General features: G+C 40.4%; 1 protein-coding gene across 9 annotated transcripts in view; it reads right to left on the minus strand.

Moving 5' to 3' along the window:
- The window catches only part of LOC108719832 (disco-interacting protein 2 homolog C-like), a 265083-nt gene that overhangs the window by 144638 nt on the left and 106000 nt on the right, over positions 1 to 14445 (minus strand). For 8 of the 9 annotated variants that reach the window (XM_041567366.1, XM_041567363.1, XM_041567364.1 and 5 more), the window contains exon 2: positions 8368 to 8436. The exons of the other annotated variant lie outside the window; for it this stretch is intronic. In XM_041567366.1, the coding sequence (XP_041423300.1) occupies positions 8368 to 8436 (69 nt within the window). The remainder of the gene's footprint in view (positions 1 to 8367; positions 8437 to 14445) is intronic. 9 annotated transcript variants of the gene reach the window in all.

Raw genomic sequence — 14445 nt, forward strand, 5'->3', positions numbered from 1 at the left:
TCTTTACTGCTGTACTGCAAGTTGGAGTGATATCACCCCCTCCCTTTTACCCCCCAGTAGCCAAACAAAAGAACAATGGGAAGGTAACCAGATAGCAGCTCCCTAACACAAGATAACAGCTGCCTGGTAGATCTAAGAACAACACTCAATAGTAAAAACCCATGTCCCACTGAGACACATTCAGTTACATTGAGAAGGAAAAACAGCAGCCTGCCAGAAAGCATTTCTCTCCTGAAGTGCAGGCACAAGTCACATGACCAGGGGCAGCTGGGAAATTGACAAAATGTCTAGCCCCATGTCAGATTTCAAAATTGAATATAAAAAAATCTGTTTGCTCTTTTGAGAAATGGATTTCAGTGCAGAATTCTGCTGGAGCAGCACTATTAACCGATGCGTTTTGAAAAAAAAAAAATTTTCCCATGACAGTATCCCTTTAACGTGCAGAAATTTTTTTGCCCTGCGAAAAGTGGCGATGCGTGGGGTGTATTATTCCTCCGTTTTTTACACAGCATAATAAATATGCCCCTAAATAGTTTCCATTTTATTCTGTTCACAAAGAAAAATCACTGGAACCAGAAATTCTCAGGTTTTATAGCGTCTTCTCATTCTATATATTAGGTGTCAGGAGTGCCCCTTGATGCTCCCATCTCTTGTGGCGTCACATCGAAGATGGCGGTGCCCATGACCCACCTGGGCTGATGCCGGCGTGATGACGTCACGCGTCCGGCGTGAAATTAGAAAATAAAAGGACTTCCAGGTCACGGGTTCAATGCCCGATTATAGGTATTGCTAGCTTGTGTTCCTGGGTGATCCTAAATTGATTATTAGTATTTTCCTGGACTTTTTACCCTTCCTGAACCTTCTGACTTTGCCACCATCGCTAAATGTTTCTCTTCTGAGCAATCTCCTCCTTCTTCTATCTCCATGGACGGTCAACAGAAATACGAGGTAGAGAAGATTTTGGACTAAAGAATCTCTAGAGGGTCCCTTCAGTTCCTGATCCAGTGGAAGGGTTTGATGTCCATGCTCCTCGACTGATACATCAGTTCTACAAGCAGTTTCCAAAGACATCACAAGGTGGTGGTCCAGTGGCCCCCCCTGGGGGAGGGGGTACTGTCAGGAGCACCCGTTGGAGCTCCCGTTGGAGCCAGTGTTGCATCCAAGATGGCGGCACCCATGACCCACGTGGGCCAACGCCAGCGTGATAACATCACACACCTGGCATGAAATTTGAAAGCAAAAGGACTTCCAGGTCACAGATTATAGGAATTGCTAGCTTGTGTTCCTGGGTGTTCCTAAATTGATTATTAGTATTTTCATGGACTTTTTACCCTGCCAGAACCCTCAGACTTTGATCCTTGCCGTCTGCCTACTGAACTTCTGCCTGAACTCTAGACGACGATTATTGATCCATCTGGTTACTGTGAACTTGAGCTTTGTCCTGAAGCTTCCTACTTCGTCCAGACTTCCCCTGTTGACATTAGGAAGCTGAAAGCTGGCAATATCCATTAAAACCAATGGGCACATTATTGATTATCTGAATGGGAATCTTTCCAGCCCAAGAATTCTTAGTATTTTGAGTGTTGCCATTTAGATGGTTTGCTCCTTTGGGGTCAAACAATCTCAATTGAAAGCTCCCACCAGTTTGCTAACTCTCACAGGGTTTCTGGCCCAATTTCCGCGGAAATTTTGGGGTTTTTTCCCCCAAGAGGCCTTTGTTTAAAAAAAAGGTCTGCACCTAAAAGCTGTCAAACTTAATAAAGCTGCTGAACAATCACAAGTAGAGCCATTAAAGTCTACAGAAACCTTGCACAAGTCTCACATTTTTGGGATGTTTTCAAAGCAAATTAGAGCATGCAGTGGTACCTGAAAAACAAACAAAAAAAAGAAAAAATTCACAATATTCCTAATGCTTGAAATTCAGCAAGCATTTGAATTTTTGTAAATCTCCCCCAAAACGCCATGTCGTTTTTAGCAAAAGAGGGTCTAAAATGGAAAACCAGGGCATCTGCTGTAACTTGGTCTTCAAATTCAACAGCCAAAAGCACATGTAGGAAGGGCCATCAGTCTACTGATCATGGCAGAGGTGGTGGCCAATTAATTAAATTGAATTGCCCCCTGTGAAGTTGGTGGCTCTACTCTAAAGCAAGAAGCTTTGATGAAATCAATAGAGTGATGGCCCTACCTACATGTTCTCTAGTTGACCAGTTTGAAGATCAAGTCCCAGAAAATGACGTGGTTTTCCTATTTATGGTCTATTTTACTCTACTTCTCTAAACGAAAAAAAAAAATGATAGAGTTTTAGGGCAGAGACACGTGGAGATTTGTGGGAGATTTAGTTCCTCACAAGGAAACTTCGGGCGACTTCGGAAAACTATGCGCTCCCACCGGCGATTTAGATTCGAGCTGGCGGGAAGGCGGGATGAGAAATTAGTCGCCCAAAGAAGAGGCAATTTATCGCTGTGCGACTAACCTCCCCAAATATCCACGTTTGTCTCTGCCCTGTTGCTCATTTCAAGCATGAGAAATATTGCCGAATATTTCTCTATTTTTTCCTGTAAGTAAAAAATGAGCATTGTATTCTTTTTTTTTTTCTCCAGGAAATCAATGAATGTCTATATCACACCAAAAAAGGGAATTCTTTTTCTTTTTTTAATGTTAGTTTTTATGCCTGGAGGAGGAGTGAGATCCTGCATGGTCTTTCAGCCAGACCTGGGGTTAAAGGCAATATGATATTTATAATGTCACATTAAAGAATAATTGAATTCTTACAACTTGCCACTCATGTTAATCCCATCACAAATAAATAGGCACGGCGATGAGTCACAAATTACAATAATTACACCGGCTATGTAGAAAACTTCTCCATTAAATCTGCTCAATCTGATTTGACGGGAGATTATTTGTTGGTATTTTTATGTGCTTATAAACAATGAGCGAAGAGCAGAGCAAACAATCTCACAGCTGCTCGTCGGAGAATATTACGGCGCCGGCCTGTCATACATGAAACCCTCCAGATGTTCTTAAAGTGATATTGAGTCGTCCCTGGAAATGTCTATCATTTAAAGGGACAGTATACGCCTCTTTATACTATTGCTCAATATGAACAAAATAAATAGGCTTTGTGTTGAAAATGCATTCTGCCTATTTTTTTTTTTATTAAAAATGATCCTAATATTTTCTAAATGAACATTTTTAGTTTTAACCTAGACACCGCCCCCATGAACAGAGTAATTTGTTAAAATAGAGATGATGAGCTTGGTAAAATATATTTGAGCTTTGAACAACACATTATTCAGAGAGCTTATCTGTCAAATGGTAATTTGTTTTATAATCTACTAGTCTGCAAACTGTGTGACTCGGCAGAACCAGGAAGTCAAGAAGTTAGAAAGTGAATGTGGATTCAACTTCTAGTTTACAACAAAATGTCTTGATATTTCGAATTCTATTTCTAATATTAATACTTTTGATTTTCTGAATTAAGAAAAATATGTTGAGCTCAAGTCCTTTTAAACGAGGGCATGTTGAAAAAAAGGTGTATTCTGCCCCACTAAATTAATCCCTAGTGCAGCCTGTATAAATGTGGTGTGACGGTGGTTTATGGAAGATCTGTACTGACTATCCCGGCGCTTTTCCACTTGGGAATTAAAGGAGAACTAAACCCTAAAAATAAATATGGCTAAAAATGCCATATTTTATATAGAGAACTTATTGCACGAGGCTAAAGTTTCAGCTTGTCAATAGCAGCAATGATCCAGGACTTCAAACTTGTCACAGGGGGTCACCATCTTGGAAAGTGTCTCTCACATGCTCAGTGGGCTCTGATTGGCTGTTGAGAAGCTAAGCTTAGGGCTCGTCACTAATTATCCAGCAGAAAATGAGCTTCCCCTGTAATATAAGCTGATGCTACAGGTTTGCTGATTATTAAATTCTGATGCTAATTGCACTGGTTTCTGTGTTGCCATGTAGTAATTATCTGTATTAATTACTCATTATCAGCCTTATATTGTGACATTTCTATTCTATGTGTACTGTATATTGTGAGTGGGTCCCTAAGCTCAGTAAGTGACAGCAGCACAGAGCATGTGCAGTGAATCAGCAGAAAAGAAGATGGGGAGCTACTGGGGTATCTTTGGAGACACAGATCTTTACTGCTAAAGGGCTGTGGTTGCCTTGGGCTGGTACAGAAGCACAAAACATCATGTACAAAATTTCTAGCTACTTCTTTAGTTAAGATTTAGTTCTCCTTTAATACACTGTAATAATTTTAAGTCAAACATTTAGGAAACCAGAAGGCCTGGGCTTGCCAAACCAAACATTTAAACTTGAGATATGAAATGTTCTGTTCCCAGGGCTGTAAAGTGCCCTGGCTTGGGTTAAAAGCTGCTGTGACACAGCACAGCCCCAGATCTGCACCTTCTTACTTTATTGGCAAACAGAATATTTATATATGAGGTGGGAGATACCAAGCGTGGAGGTGTGGGAAAGGAGAAGGCAGACGTACTTGGATAAAACAGAGGTTCCCAAATGTTAACACTTGCCCCCATCTTCAATCAAAGGTGCCTGTACTATAATAGCAGGGGGGCTTGAACCCAACACCCTGGGATAAAATAACAGATGACAGAAGAGGGAGCCCTGAGTAAGGATATTTCAATAGTATGAGTGGGTGAGGAAACTGGTCTGGATTTGTGGGGCCTCTGGCTAGGGTTCAAACTGTCAAATCTCCTGCTGACCCAGTCCCTACAGCATTTCTGTTACTAACGGTAAAAGTGGGGGCCAAGGCAGCGTGAGGGGTTGTGAAGAAGGGTAATTAGGCCAAGCTTTACTGCCCATGTAACGTATTCTCTGCCAGTGTATTTCAGTTTCAGCCCAAAGATGCTAATGACAACCGGGTTCCATTACAATCAATAATAGGCTTCTCAGCTGGGTTTTCCATTAAAGGGAAACTCCACAAAAACATAACTTTTTTGAAAACTAGACACAATTTCAAGCAACTTTGCAATATACATCAATTAAAAAATATGCAGACTTTTCATGATTTTTAATGGTTTGGAACAGTTCCCTAAGCCTAGCCCCCTGCTCTCCTGCTGATCTGTCTGACTACTTTGCTGAGCTGTCTGACTACTGTTACTTTGTATCAACAGCCATCTGTCCTCAGCCTGCATCCCCCAATCCCCACAATTCCCTGCACACGCGATTTCAATATGGAAAGGAAAATCACAGTGCAATGCATTGTGGGTTATGTAGTTCCTGCATGCTGTCTGTAAGATGTGGAGTTGTTACAATTTGTAACATCAGTGTTTAGTCCCTCCTTCCCTGCCAGGATTTCAAATGATGCAGAAAGAGAAGAACTATTACAAAGCTGGATTTCAGCAAAGAAAATTCGCAGGCGAAATTTCGGAATTCCTAGAAAAATTCTGGATGCGAGTGCGAAAAGTCGATCGCGTCACAATCGCTGTGTGTCAACACTATTCGGACGCCAATTGACTAACACCAGCCTCGAAATTGACCCGATCGACATTTTAGTTTTTTGTTTTTGTGAAAATTTCTGATTTTCACGATTTTTTTAGTGAAACTTACCAATTTTCACGATTTTTTCGTTAAATTTTCATGAAAAACAGGAGAAATTCGCCCATCACTTGTACAATGTCTCCCCATAGGCACTTGTGGGTAACTCCCTGGACGCTACAGGTCTAGGCACAGGCTCCCAGTTGCCTATATAGAAAGTACAAACCTGCATACGGGGCACTTGTGTTAAACATTACACAGCCATCAGCCCAGAGAAGAGAAAAGCCCAAATGTAGCTGACAGGAAGGGAAAGGGGAAGTTAACTCCCCCCCCCATCAATTTGTATAAAATAAACATTGGAAAATTAAGCTAAAGCCACAGAAATATTCATTGAAGATGGAGCAAACGGAAGAGGATTGAAATGTAAACATAAGTCTTAAAATGGGTGCCTAAGCTATTAATATACCAGCAGGTACTAAACATGGGTTATTATACACCCACACAACTTATATCAACGCACACACTTTAAACATAACAGAGGCAATTCATGGGAAACATTATACAAAACATAAACACATAAATCCCATCCACCACCCCTGAATGTGTTTCCAGTCACCAAAATTGACATAATCTATTCTAAGTGCAGCTCCCATCCTAATTGGCTTACAGAGGCTGACAAAGGATGCTGGGTAGCCTGCAGTTCCAAATCAAATGTGAATTTAAAACTAAAGACTATTTTTAAAAAAAAAATGTATATGCAAATTAGTTTCACATTCATTGGAAATGAATAAATCCTGAAAACAGTATGAATGTAAAACTGCTGCTTCTAAGCAATTAGTTCACATTAATTGTACTTGTGTAGCTTTCAAGATATCAGAAGTTTTACCACTGGTAAAATAACGAATTTGAAACAACAGTGCCGCCTAAGGTTGCCACTTTTTCCGATTTGAACAGACAGCATGGTTTTCAGAAGTGCTGCCGGGTTAAGACAGTCTGCCTGGGAAATGCCGGCAGGATTTCCCTTGATTGACATGGCGATCAGCCAATCACTGTTTGCAGCTTCATAGCCCCGCCCCATGTGACATTGCTCTCTCCACCCACATAACTGGCCTCATGGCCCTGGCCCAGGTATAGGATCCGTTATCCAGAAATATCTGAATTAGAGGAAGTCCATCTGCCATAGTAGTCATTTAACCATGTAATTATCTTCTTCTTCCTCGGCCCATGGCTTTCTGGATAATAGGTCCCATACCCTTTGTTTTGAGGGCTTTCTTTATGGAATCTGTGAAAATATCAGAATAACGATCTAACAGACATTGTATCGTACACAGTTGCTTATTGTCGCCAGGCGACTAATCTACCTGAATCTGACCGTGTGTCTCTGCCCTTATAACTAAAGTGGTACCTAAACAAATGTCTGCACCTTCATGCAGGAGTTAAAGTGCTAAAATCGAATAACTAGGGATGCACCGAATCCAGGATTCAGTTCGGGATTTGAATCGAATCCTAATTTGCATATGCAAAGTAGGGACGGGGAGGGAAATTGCGTGACTTTTTGTCACAAAACAAGGAAGTAAAAAATGTTTTCCCCTTCCCACCACTAATTTGCATATGCGCATTAGGATTCGGTTCGGTATTCGGATTCTTTCGCAAAGGATTCGGGGGTTCGGCCGAATCCAAAATAGTGGATTCCATGCATCCCTACCAATAACCACTTGTGCTAGGCCATAATGCAGTGACCCCGACCAGTGGCTTGTGAGCAACATGTTCCTCACCAAACCCTTGTCTATTACTCCCAGTGGCCTAAAAAGCAGGCACTTATATTTTAGTTACTGGTTTGGAGGCAAGATTTGGTTGTATAGAAACCATATGTACCGCCAATCAGATCCTCCTGTAGGCTGGGAGTTTGGGAACCATAATGGATTAGGAGATCTCCTATGTCACTGGGGTGTAACCAGAACCAAAACACAACAACAACAAAAGGCACAAGAACAACAGACACAACCTAAGCGGCCATTTATGGTCTGTACAGAGTGAGAACATAGAACAATGTATTACATTAGTACTAGGCAATAAAACAAATGGGATTTTTGGAGGGAACACAGTAACATAGAAGATGAAACCAGCCTAACTTCTATCTGATCCAGAAGAAGGAAACAAAACACATCTAAATCCATTGCCAATTTGCCTCAGAAGGTAAAAAAAAAATTCTGTCCTGATTCCAAAACAGCAACTGGACCAGCCCCATGGATCTTCTCCCTTTAGGACTCAAACAGGGCTGCATGTGTATATGCATATGAATTAGGGATGCACCGAATCCACTATTTGGGATTAGGCCAAATCCCCAAATCCTCTATGAAAGATTTGGCCGATATTTGCAAATTAGTGGAATGAAAGGAAAAATGGTTAAAACAAATTTACTTTCCCTTCCTACCCCTAATTTACATATGCAAATTAGGATTTGGATTCTGTTCAAATCCTGCTGATAAAGGCCGAATCCCGTACTGAATCCTGGATTTGGTGCATCCCTAATTTGAATGCAATTTTAACACATTTCAATGGGAGCAATCTGCTGAGCTGATTCCGTCTGAGGATAAAATAAATCAATCTTATAAGGGATGTAATTTATCTGTCCCCCAGGGTCACCAATGCAGATTAGCCCTAACTTATCCTATTGCTGGAGCATAAATACACTTTTAGCTTAATTTCCCCACCACCGCCACCCGCTGATTCAAGCCGTCCCCAAAGCCAAGCACAGGATGGTTACAGACATCGGCAATGAGAACAATCGCAGGACCAACGTCTAATACAATCACAACACAATCAAAAGATGAAAATATGTGAGAAACCTTCTCTTACATAATGCAGCTGTTTTCCAAGTCCGCCCATGCCATCTCATTGCAGAGGGACCCGAGATACATGGATGACCTGGAAAACAGTTATTATGGAGAAAAATAAAATGCTGGTAAAATTAATCATTACAGACATGTATTTTTTATTCATTAGAGCTGCCGTCAATGACAGGCCTTTCTGTTCTTTGCACAGAAGAAGCATTTGCAGCTTGACTACAAAATAGCTGTACAAGTCAGGTTAGGAATTCAAAAACAGTACAAACATCACAAAATACACAATAATATGCTTTAATGGAAAGTACACTATATTTAAGAAACATGAAAATACATTTCATACCCTTCCAGAAATGGCTTTTAAAAACAGACACATATATATTTAAAAAAAACACGCTGCATGGCACATTCACAATTCATTTAGATGCACGGTTCATGAGCAGCCTTGTTGTTTGCAACTCAACCGCAACTAACTATTAAGGGTAAGGGCTCATATGCTTAGATTTGGAGAGATTTAGTCGCCCGGCAATAAATCGCCTTTTCTTCGGGGTGACTAATCTCTCCGAACTGCCTCCCACCGGCTAGTTTTTAATTTGCCAGCGGGATGGCACTCCGAGCGCTTTGTTTTCCGAAGTCACCTGAAGTTTCCTTGTGAGGCAACTTCGGAAAACGAAGCTCAACGATTGCCATCCCGCCAACGATTTACATTCAAGCCGGCAGGAGGCAGTTCGGGGAGATCAGTCGCCCCGAAGAAGAGGAGATTTGTTGCTGGGAATCTGAGCGTGAGAGGTAGTAACACACAATTTAACTAGTGATGAGCTAAATTTTTCACCAAGTTTCACCAAGAAAATGACGCCCGCAGATTCTAATGGGTGAAAAAAATTGTTGCACGTCAAAAATGTTTTTATCGCCCATAGACTTCAATGCATTTTAGTGAATTTTCACAGTTTCGCACATTTTCAGATAAGCAAAACGGGTCAGATTCGTCCACCACTAGGAGGGCTTATATATCAAAATCTGAATTTATCTCATTATTTTCTGAAATATACTCTGACCAGTGCGGCCAGATTACAGTGCGGGGGAAAAATCGTGAATATCATACGAAAATTCAAAATGTTCAGATTTTAGCCAGAAAAACCACAAAACCTTTGGATTTTTGCACGAAACCCAGCGCAGATCAGGATATCTTTGGGACTTCTCCTGTTGATTTATATACAACCTTGGCAGGTCTGAGAGGCCTGATTTTTGGATTCAGACTTTTTCCATCCTTGGGGTATAATAAATCACAAAAAGTCGGATTTTATAGTAAGAAAAACTGAAATTTTTTTTTTTTTGAGTTTTTGGCATTCAGACAAATAAATTACCTCTATCCAGCCTTTACTCAAGATCCACCATAGCTCGGTCTACAGATAAACTGGATGATCTGTTTCTGCTTTAAGCAGGGTGAGAGAGGTTATCAGTTGCTTGTGCAACATCACCCCAAGCCATTTATGAAACCCGCCTATTGTTGCAATTAAATACACCGCACATCACCATCTGAACAGAACCACAGACGTTCTACTTGACATAGTGCCACCATCAACAACAAGGTTCTCCCTACTACTTACAGTGTTTGCTCCCTTTGCTTAGCCTCAGTGATAAGCCAGTTGGCTTGGCACATACATCCCAGATTAGAGATGCCCCTATGTGTGCCGCCAGTGCATTTACGGAAGAAATACCACCAAATATTTACTGCATGAACGACAGGAGAGAATAATTATATAAAGGACGAGCGTACAATAAATACCGTGAGTGCCGAGCCACAAAATCCTGAAAAAATAAAAATGATCTATATGGGCACTGCTAGCTACAATTAGCCATTTAATTCATTGAAACCATTTAATTGCTAATCATATCTCCAAACGCCTTCAGGAAAGAAATAGAAGTAGGAGCGAAAGAGAAGAAATCCAATTAAGGCTCATCTGCCTTTTTTTTTTTTTCTTGCGCTGCCCGTAAATATGCGAAATTAGTGGATGAATGTATCCGACACCAAACATGATAGCAAGTTATTTATACCAAGCAGAGGCACTATTTAAGGCGGATGGTTACCGGCCATGCCAAAATTAAACCGAAGTGAATATCCAGACTGATTTCCCTGTCATTTAGGGCAAATGCCTGTCTCATTTACATTAACTGACGGTTGATTCAGATTTTATCAGTTTAAATAAGCGCATTAGCATGCCACTTAACATACAATATGATTAAATATGGATGCATGTTTCTTGTGGCTCAGAGCACTATAATGTGCCATTAATTGGAGGAGCTTAATGACGCACATTATCAGTCACTGGTGCCTTCATTGGCAGGGTACATTTAAGTCCAGCAGCTACTAATACTGTATCACAAACTGCTAGCTGCTATGTAGCAACATAGTAACTGAGGTCGAAAAAAGACCACACTTCCACTATGTTCAACCTTTCGTACAAATAAAACCTGCCTTAGTGCCAGGGGCACCACCGATCCGGTTTTACATTTACTGTCCAGTTTAACTATTCTGATAACCAGAGAGAACTCTTTCTGTTTGTCGTGAATGTCAGCCAATCACTGGCTGCCATATCATAGCACCGTCCCTGATGTTATCAGCTTCATTTGGGCAATTTTGACGTTTTTGTTTTTTTTGTGCACCTAAAATGTGCTCCACATTTCTGGACTCAAAATGTTGGGAAATTGGTTTGACTAATGCAGGGGTCCCCCAACTTTTTTTACTTGTGAGCCACATTTAAATGTAAAAAAGAGATGGAGAGCAACACAAGCATGAAAAAAGTCCATGGGGATGTCAAATAAGGGCTGTTACTGGCTGTTTGGTAGCCCCTATATAGACTGGTAGCCTACAGGAGACTCTATTTGGCAGGACATTTGGTTTCTATGTAACCAAAACTTGCCTCCAAGCCAGGAGGAGCAACATGCAAGGGGTTGGTGAGCAACGTGTTGCTCGCGAGCTACTGGTTGGGGACCACTGGACTAATGAATAAATCAGCCCATAGGGGTCATTTATAGAGCTGAAAGCAAGAGAAGTACAAAAATCACCACCATTTTTTTTGCATTTTGTGCCCTGATTTCAATGCTAGTAGAACTGCCAAAGTTCCCTGTGATTAGGGTTGCCACTTGGCCGGTATTTTACTGGCCTGGCCGGTAAAAATGATGCTTGATGCCAATGTTATTAATAGGAAAAAACTACAAGAATATAGGACGGCCGGTATTTTTTTCCAGAAAAGGTGGCAACCTTACCTGTGACCCCCACAAAGCAGGTGTTTGGATCACTGCCTTAAAGGAAAACTATACCCCCCCCCCGAACAATGTCTCTATAAAAAGATATTGCATAAAAACAGCTCATATGTGAAACCCTGCTTCATGTAAATAAACCATTTTCATAATAATATACTTTTTTAGTAGTATGTGCCATTAGGTAATCCTAAATAGAAAACTGCCATTTTAAAAAATAAGGGCCTCCCCCTGGGATCGAAGGATTCACGGTGCACACAAACAAGCCATACATGTTAGGTCACATGAGCCAATTAACAGACAGAGTTGTGTCTTTTGCTTCCACAATTCTTCCTGTTACAGTTAGAGCTGCAGTGTTTCTGGTCAGGTGATCTCTGAGGCAGCACACAGACCATCACAAAATGGTGGTTCAAGGCAAGAGATGTAAAAGGGCAAGATTTACTTAAATATACATTCCAGTTTGGTAAGATTCTTTAATGTGCTAGTTAATATGATATAACTATCTGTTGCTTAAGTATTCATTTTGGGGTAAAGTTCTCATTTAATAATTGAATCATTCAATAACCCAGTGTCAGACTGGTCTGGAGGGACCCCAGGAAACAACCTAGTGGCCCAAGTGTTCTTGGGCCCCCCCCCCCCCACCACCAGGATCCTGACCCGCTTCTACGCTCGGACTGCCCCCTCTCCCTGATCTTAGGAGGAAAGGGAGGGAAAAACTTATGGGGTGCAGGGGGGGGCAGCCCTTGAAGTTAGCTCCGGACATCTTGGTCCAATTTGTCAATAACTTTTGCCTTTATTGGACAATATGACCCAACATATAGACAATCAATCTGGCCTTTGATATGGATCCTTTGCTGAATGTTTTAATTTGCCTCTCTGGCACCATTACCATACCTCCCAGCAGTCCCAGATTGTTACTGAAATGTCCCAACTTTTTTTTTTGATCTCCTGCACTGGACAGAAAAAGACACAAAGTTTCTATAACTTAAACGACTTTTCACATAGAGTCCAGAATATGAGGCAGGTGCACTTAGATAAATTTGTAACTATTTAAGATAAGCAAAGAAACAATTGTAGCAATTTAAGATAAGCAGGTCTCTTGGGGAAACTAACTTGCAGCTTCAATGGCAATTTCCCCTTCCATAGCAAAACTGTAATAACATTTAAAAACCTCAGAAATGTGTTCAAACTTTCATAACCTGCCAAATTTTGTAAAATGTACACGATAATTAGGGGGGTGGCCACAAAAATGGGCGTGGTAAAAATGTTTGTTTCTATTTCCAAAATGACATGCATTTTTATTTATGATAAATAACAGGGCCTGTCCAACCAAGCTGCACTACAATTCTCCAACAGCCGCCACTTTATATGCAACACAGGAGACTTCCACGTACTTGCCACCCTGCAGCTGCATTTACTAACATAGCTGCTAAATGACAAATTTAGCGAATTACAAATTAGTAAATCAGCCCCATGATGACAAATCAGGAAATAGGTTCTGTGCAAGATTAATGGATAATACGGAATTAAACAAAGTAGAAGAGAGATTTGGGCACAGTAAAGTCCTTTTGCTCTTTAATTACCATTCCCCATTAATCCTAAAGACAAATCTTAAAGTCAATCAATAGGGGAATTAAATCTTCCCCTGACAAGGTGGATCTGCCATCTCCTTTATACAGAGGCGCCCTAATGATTTCATCCTGGTATAACATTAGCAGCAGACACGTTCCATTTCCATTAATCCAAAAGGTCAGATCATTGGCGTCTTATTTTCCTACCTGGCAAGGTCCAAAAATAAATGGTAAAAAAAAACCATGTGAAAGGTTTCTTCTCCTTTCAAGACCGAAAAAAAAACAAACATTTTTTTTGTATACAAGGAGTGTGTATCTTTGGTATATCTAATGCTCACCCATGATGATTCATATTACATGTATGGGATCTGTTATCCAGAAAGCTCAGAATTTTAATCAAAGAATTCAAATTATTTTAAAATGATTTCCTTTTACTCTGTAATAATAAAACAGTAGCTTGTACTTGATCCCAGCTAAGATATAATTAATCCTTATTGGAGACAAAACCAGCCTATTGGGTATATTTAATATCTCAATTCTTTTTTTGCAGACTTAAGGCATGGAGATCCAAATTATGGAAAGACCCCTTATCCAGAAAACCCCAGGTCTCTCTGGATAACAGGTCCCCTTTATCCAGGTTTTAACCAGTACCTGTACATTAAAATAGCCAGGGGCCTGACAATAAGTCAATAAGAGGAGAAGTCCACAAGCTTTCTAGGGTGCAGTAAGGGCTGCTTCCCCCATACACCATTGTGTATGAACAGAGGCCAATAGACAGATACATAAGATTCAATATTCAGAGTATTTATAGACCACTAAACATAATGGGGCAGATTTATCAATGGTCAAATTTTGAATTTGAAAAACTAATTCAAAAAGACCAACCGGAATTAAATTGAAGGGTTTTTTTTGGCCGAATAGGTCAGTTTTCCAACTAATTTGAATTGTACGTATTGAAGCAATAGAACATTCAAATCGTACGATTCGATTTTTTTCCCCAAAAAAAAACTACGATTTTTCAAAGTCCACCAATTGACTCCAAGTAGGTTCTAGGAAGTCCCCCATCGGCTAAAACAGCGTTTCGGCAGGTTTTAGATGGCGAATGGTCGAAGTCGAATTTTTTAAGAGACAGTATATGAATAATTTCAATATTCAAATTTTTTAATTTGAATCGAATTTGGACTATTCCCTAGTCGAAGTACACAAAAATTAGCTCAAAATTTGAATTTTTTTAATTTGTATTTTCACTTTGACCTTTG

The sequence above is a fragment of the Xenopus laevis genome, chromosome 6S, assembly GCF_017654675.1.
Source record: "Xenopus laevis strain J_2021 chromosome 6S, Xenopus_laevis_v10.1, whole genome shotgun sequence".
Taxonomy (NCBI): Eukaryota; Metazoa; Chordata; class Amphibia; order Anura; family Pipidae; genus Xenopus; species Xenopus laevis.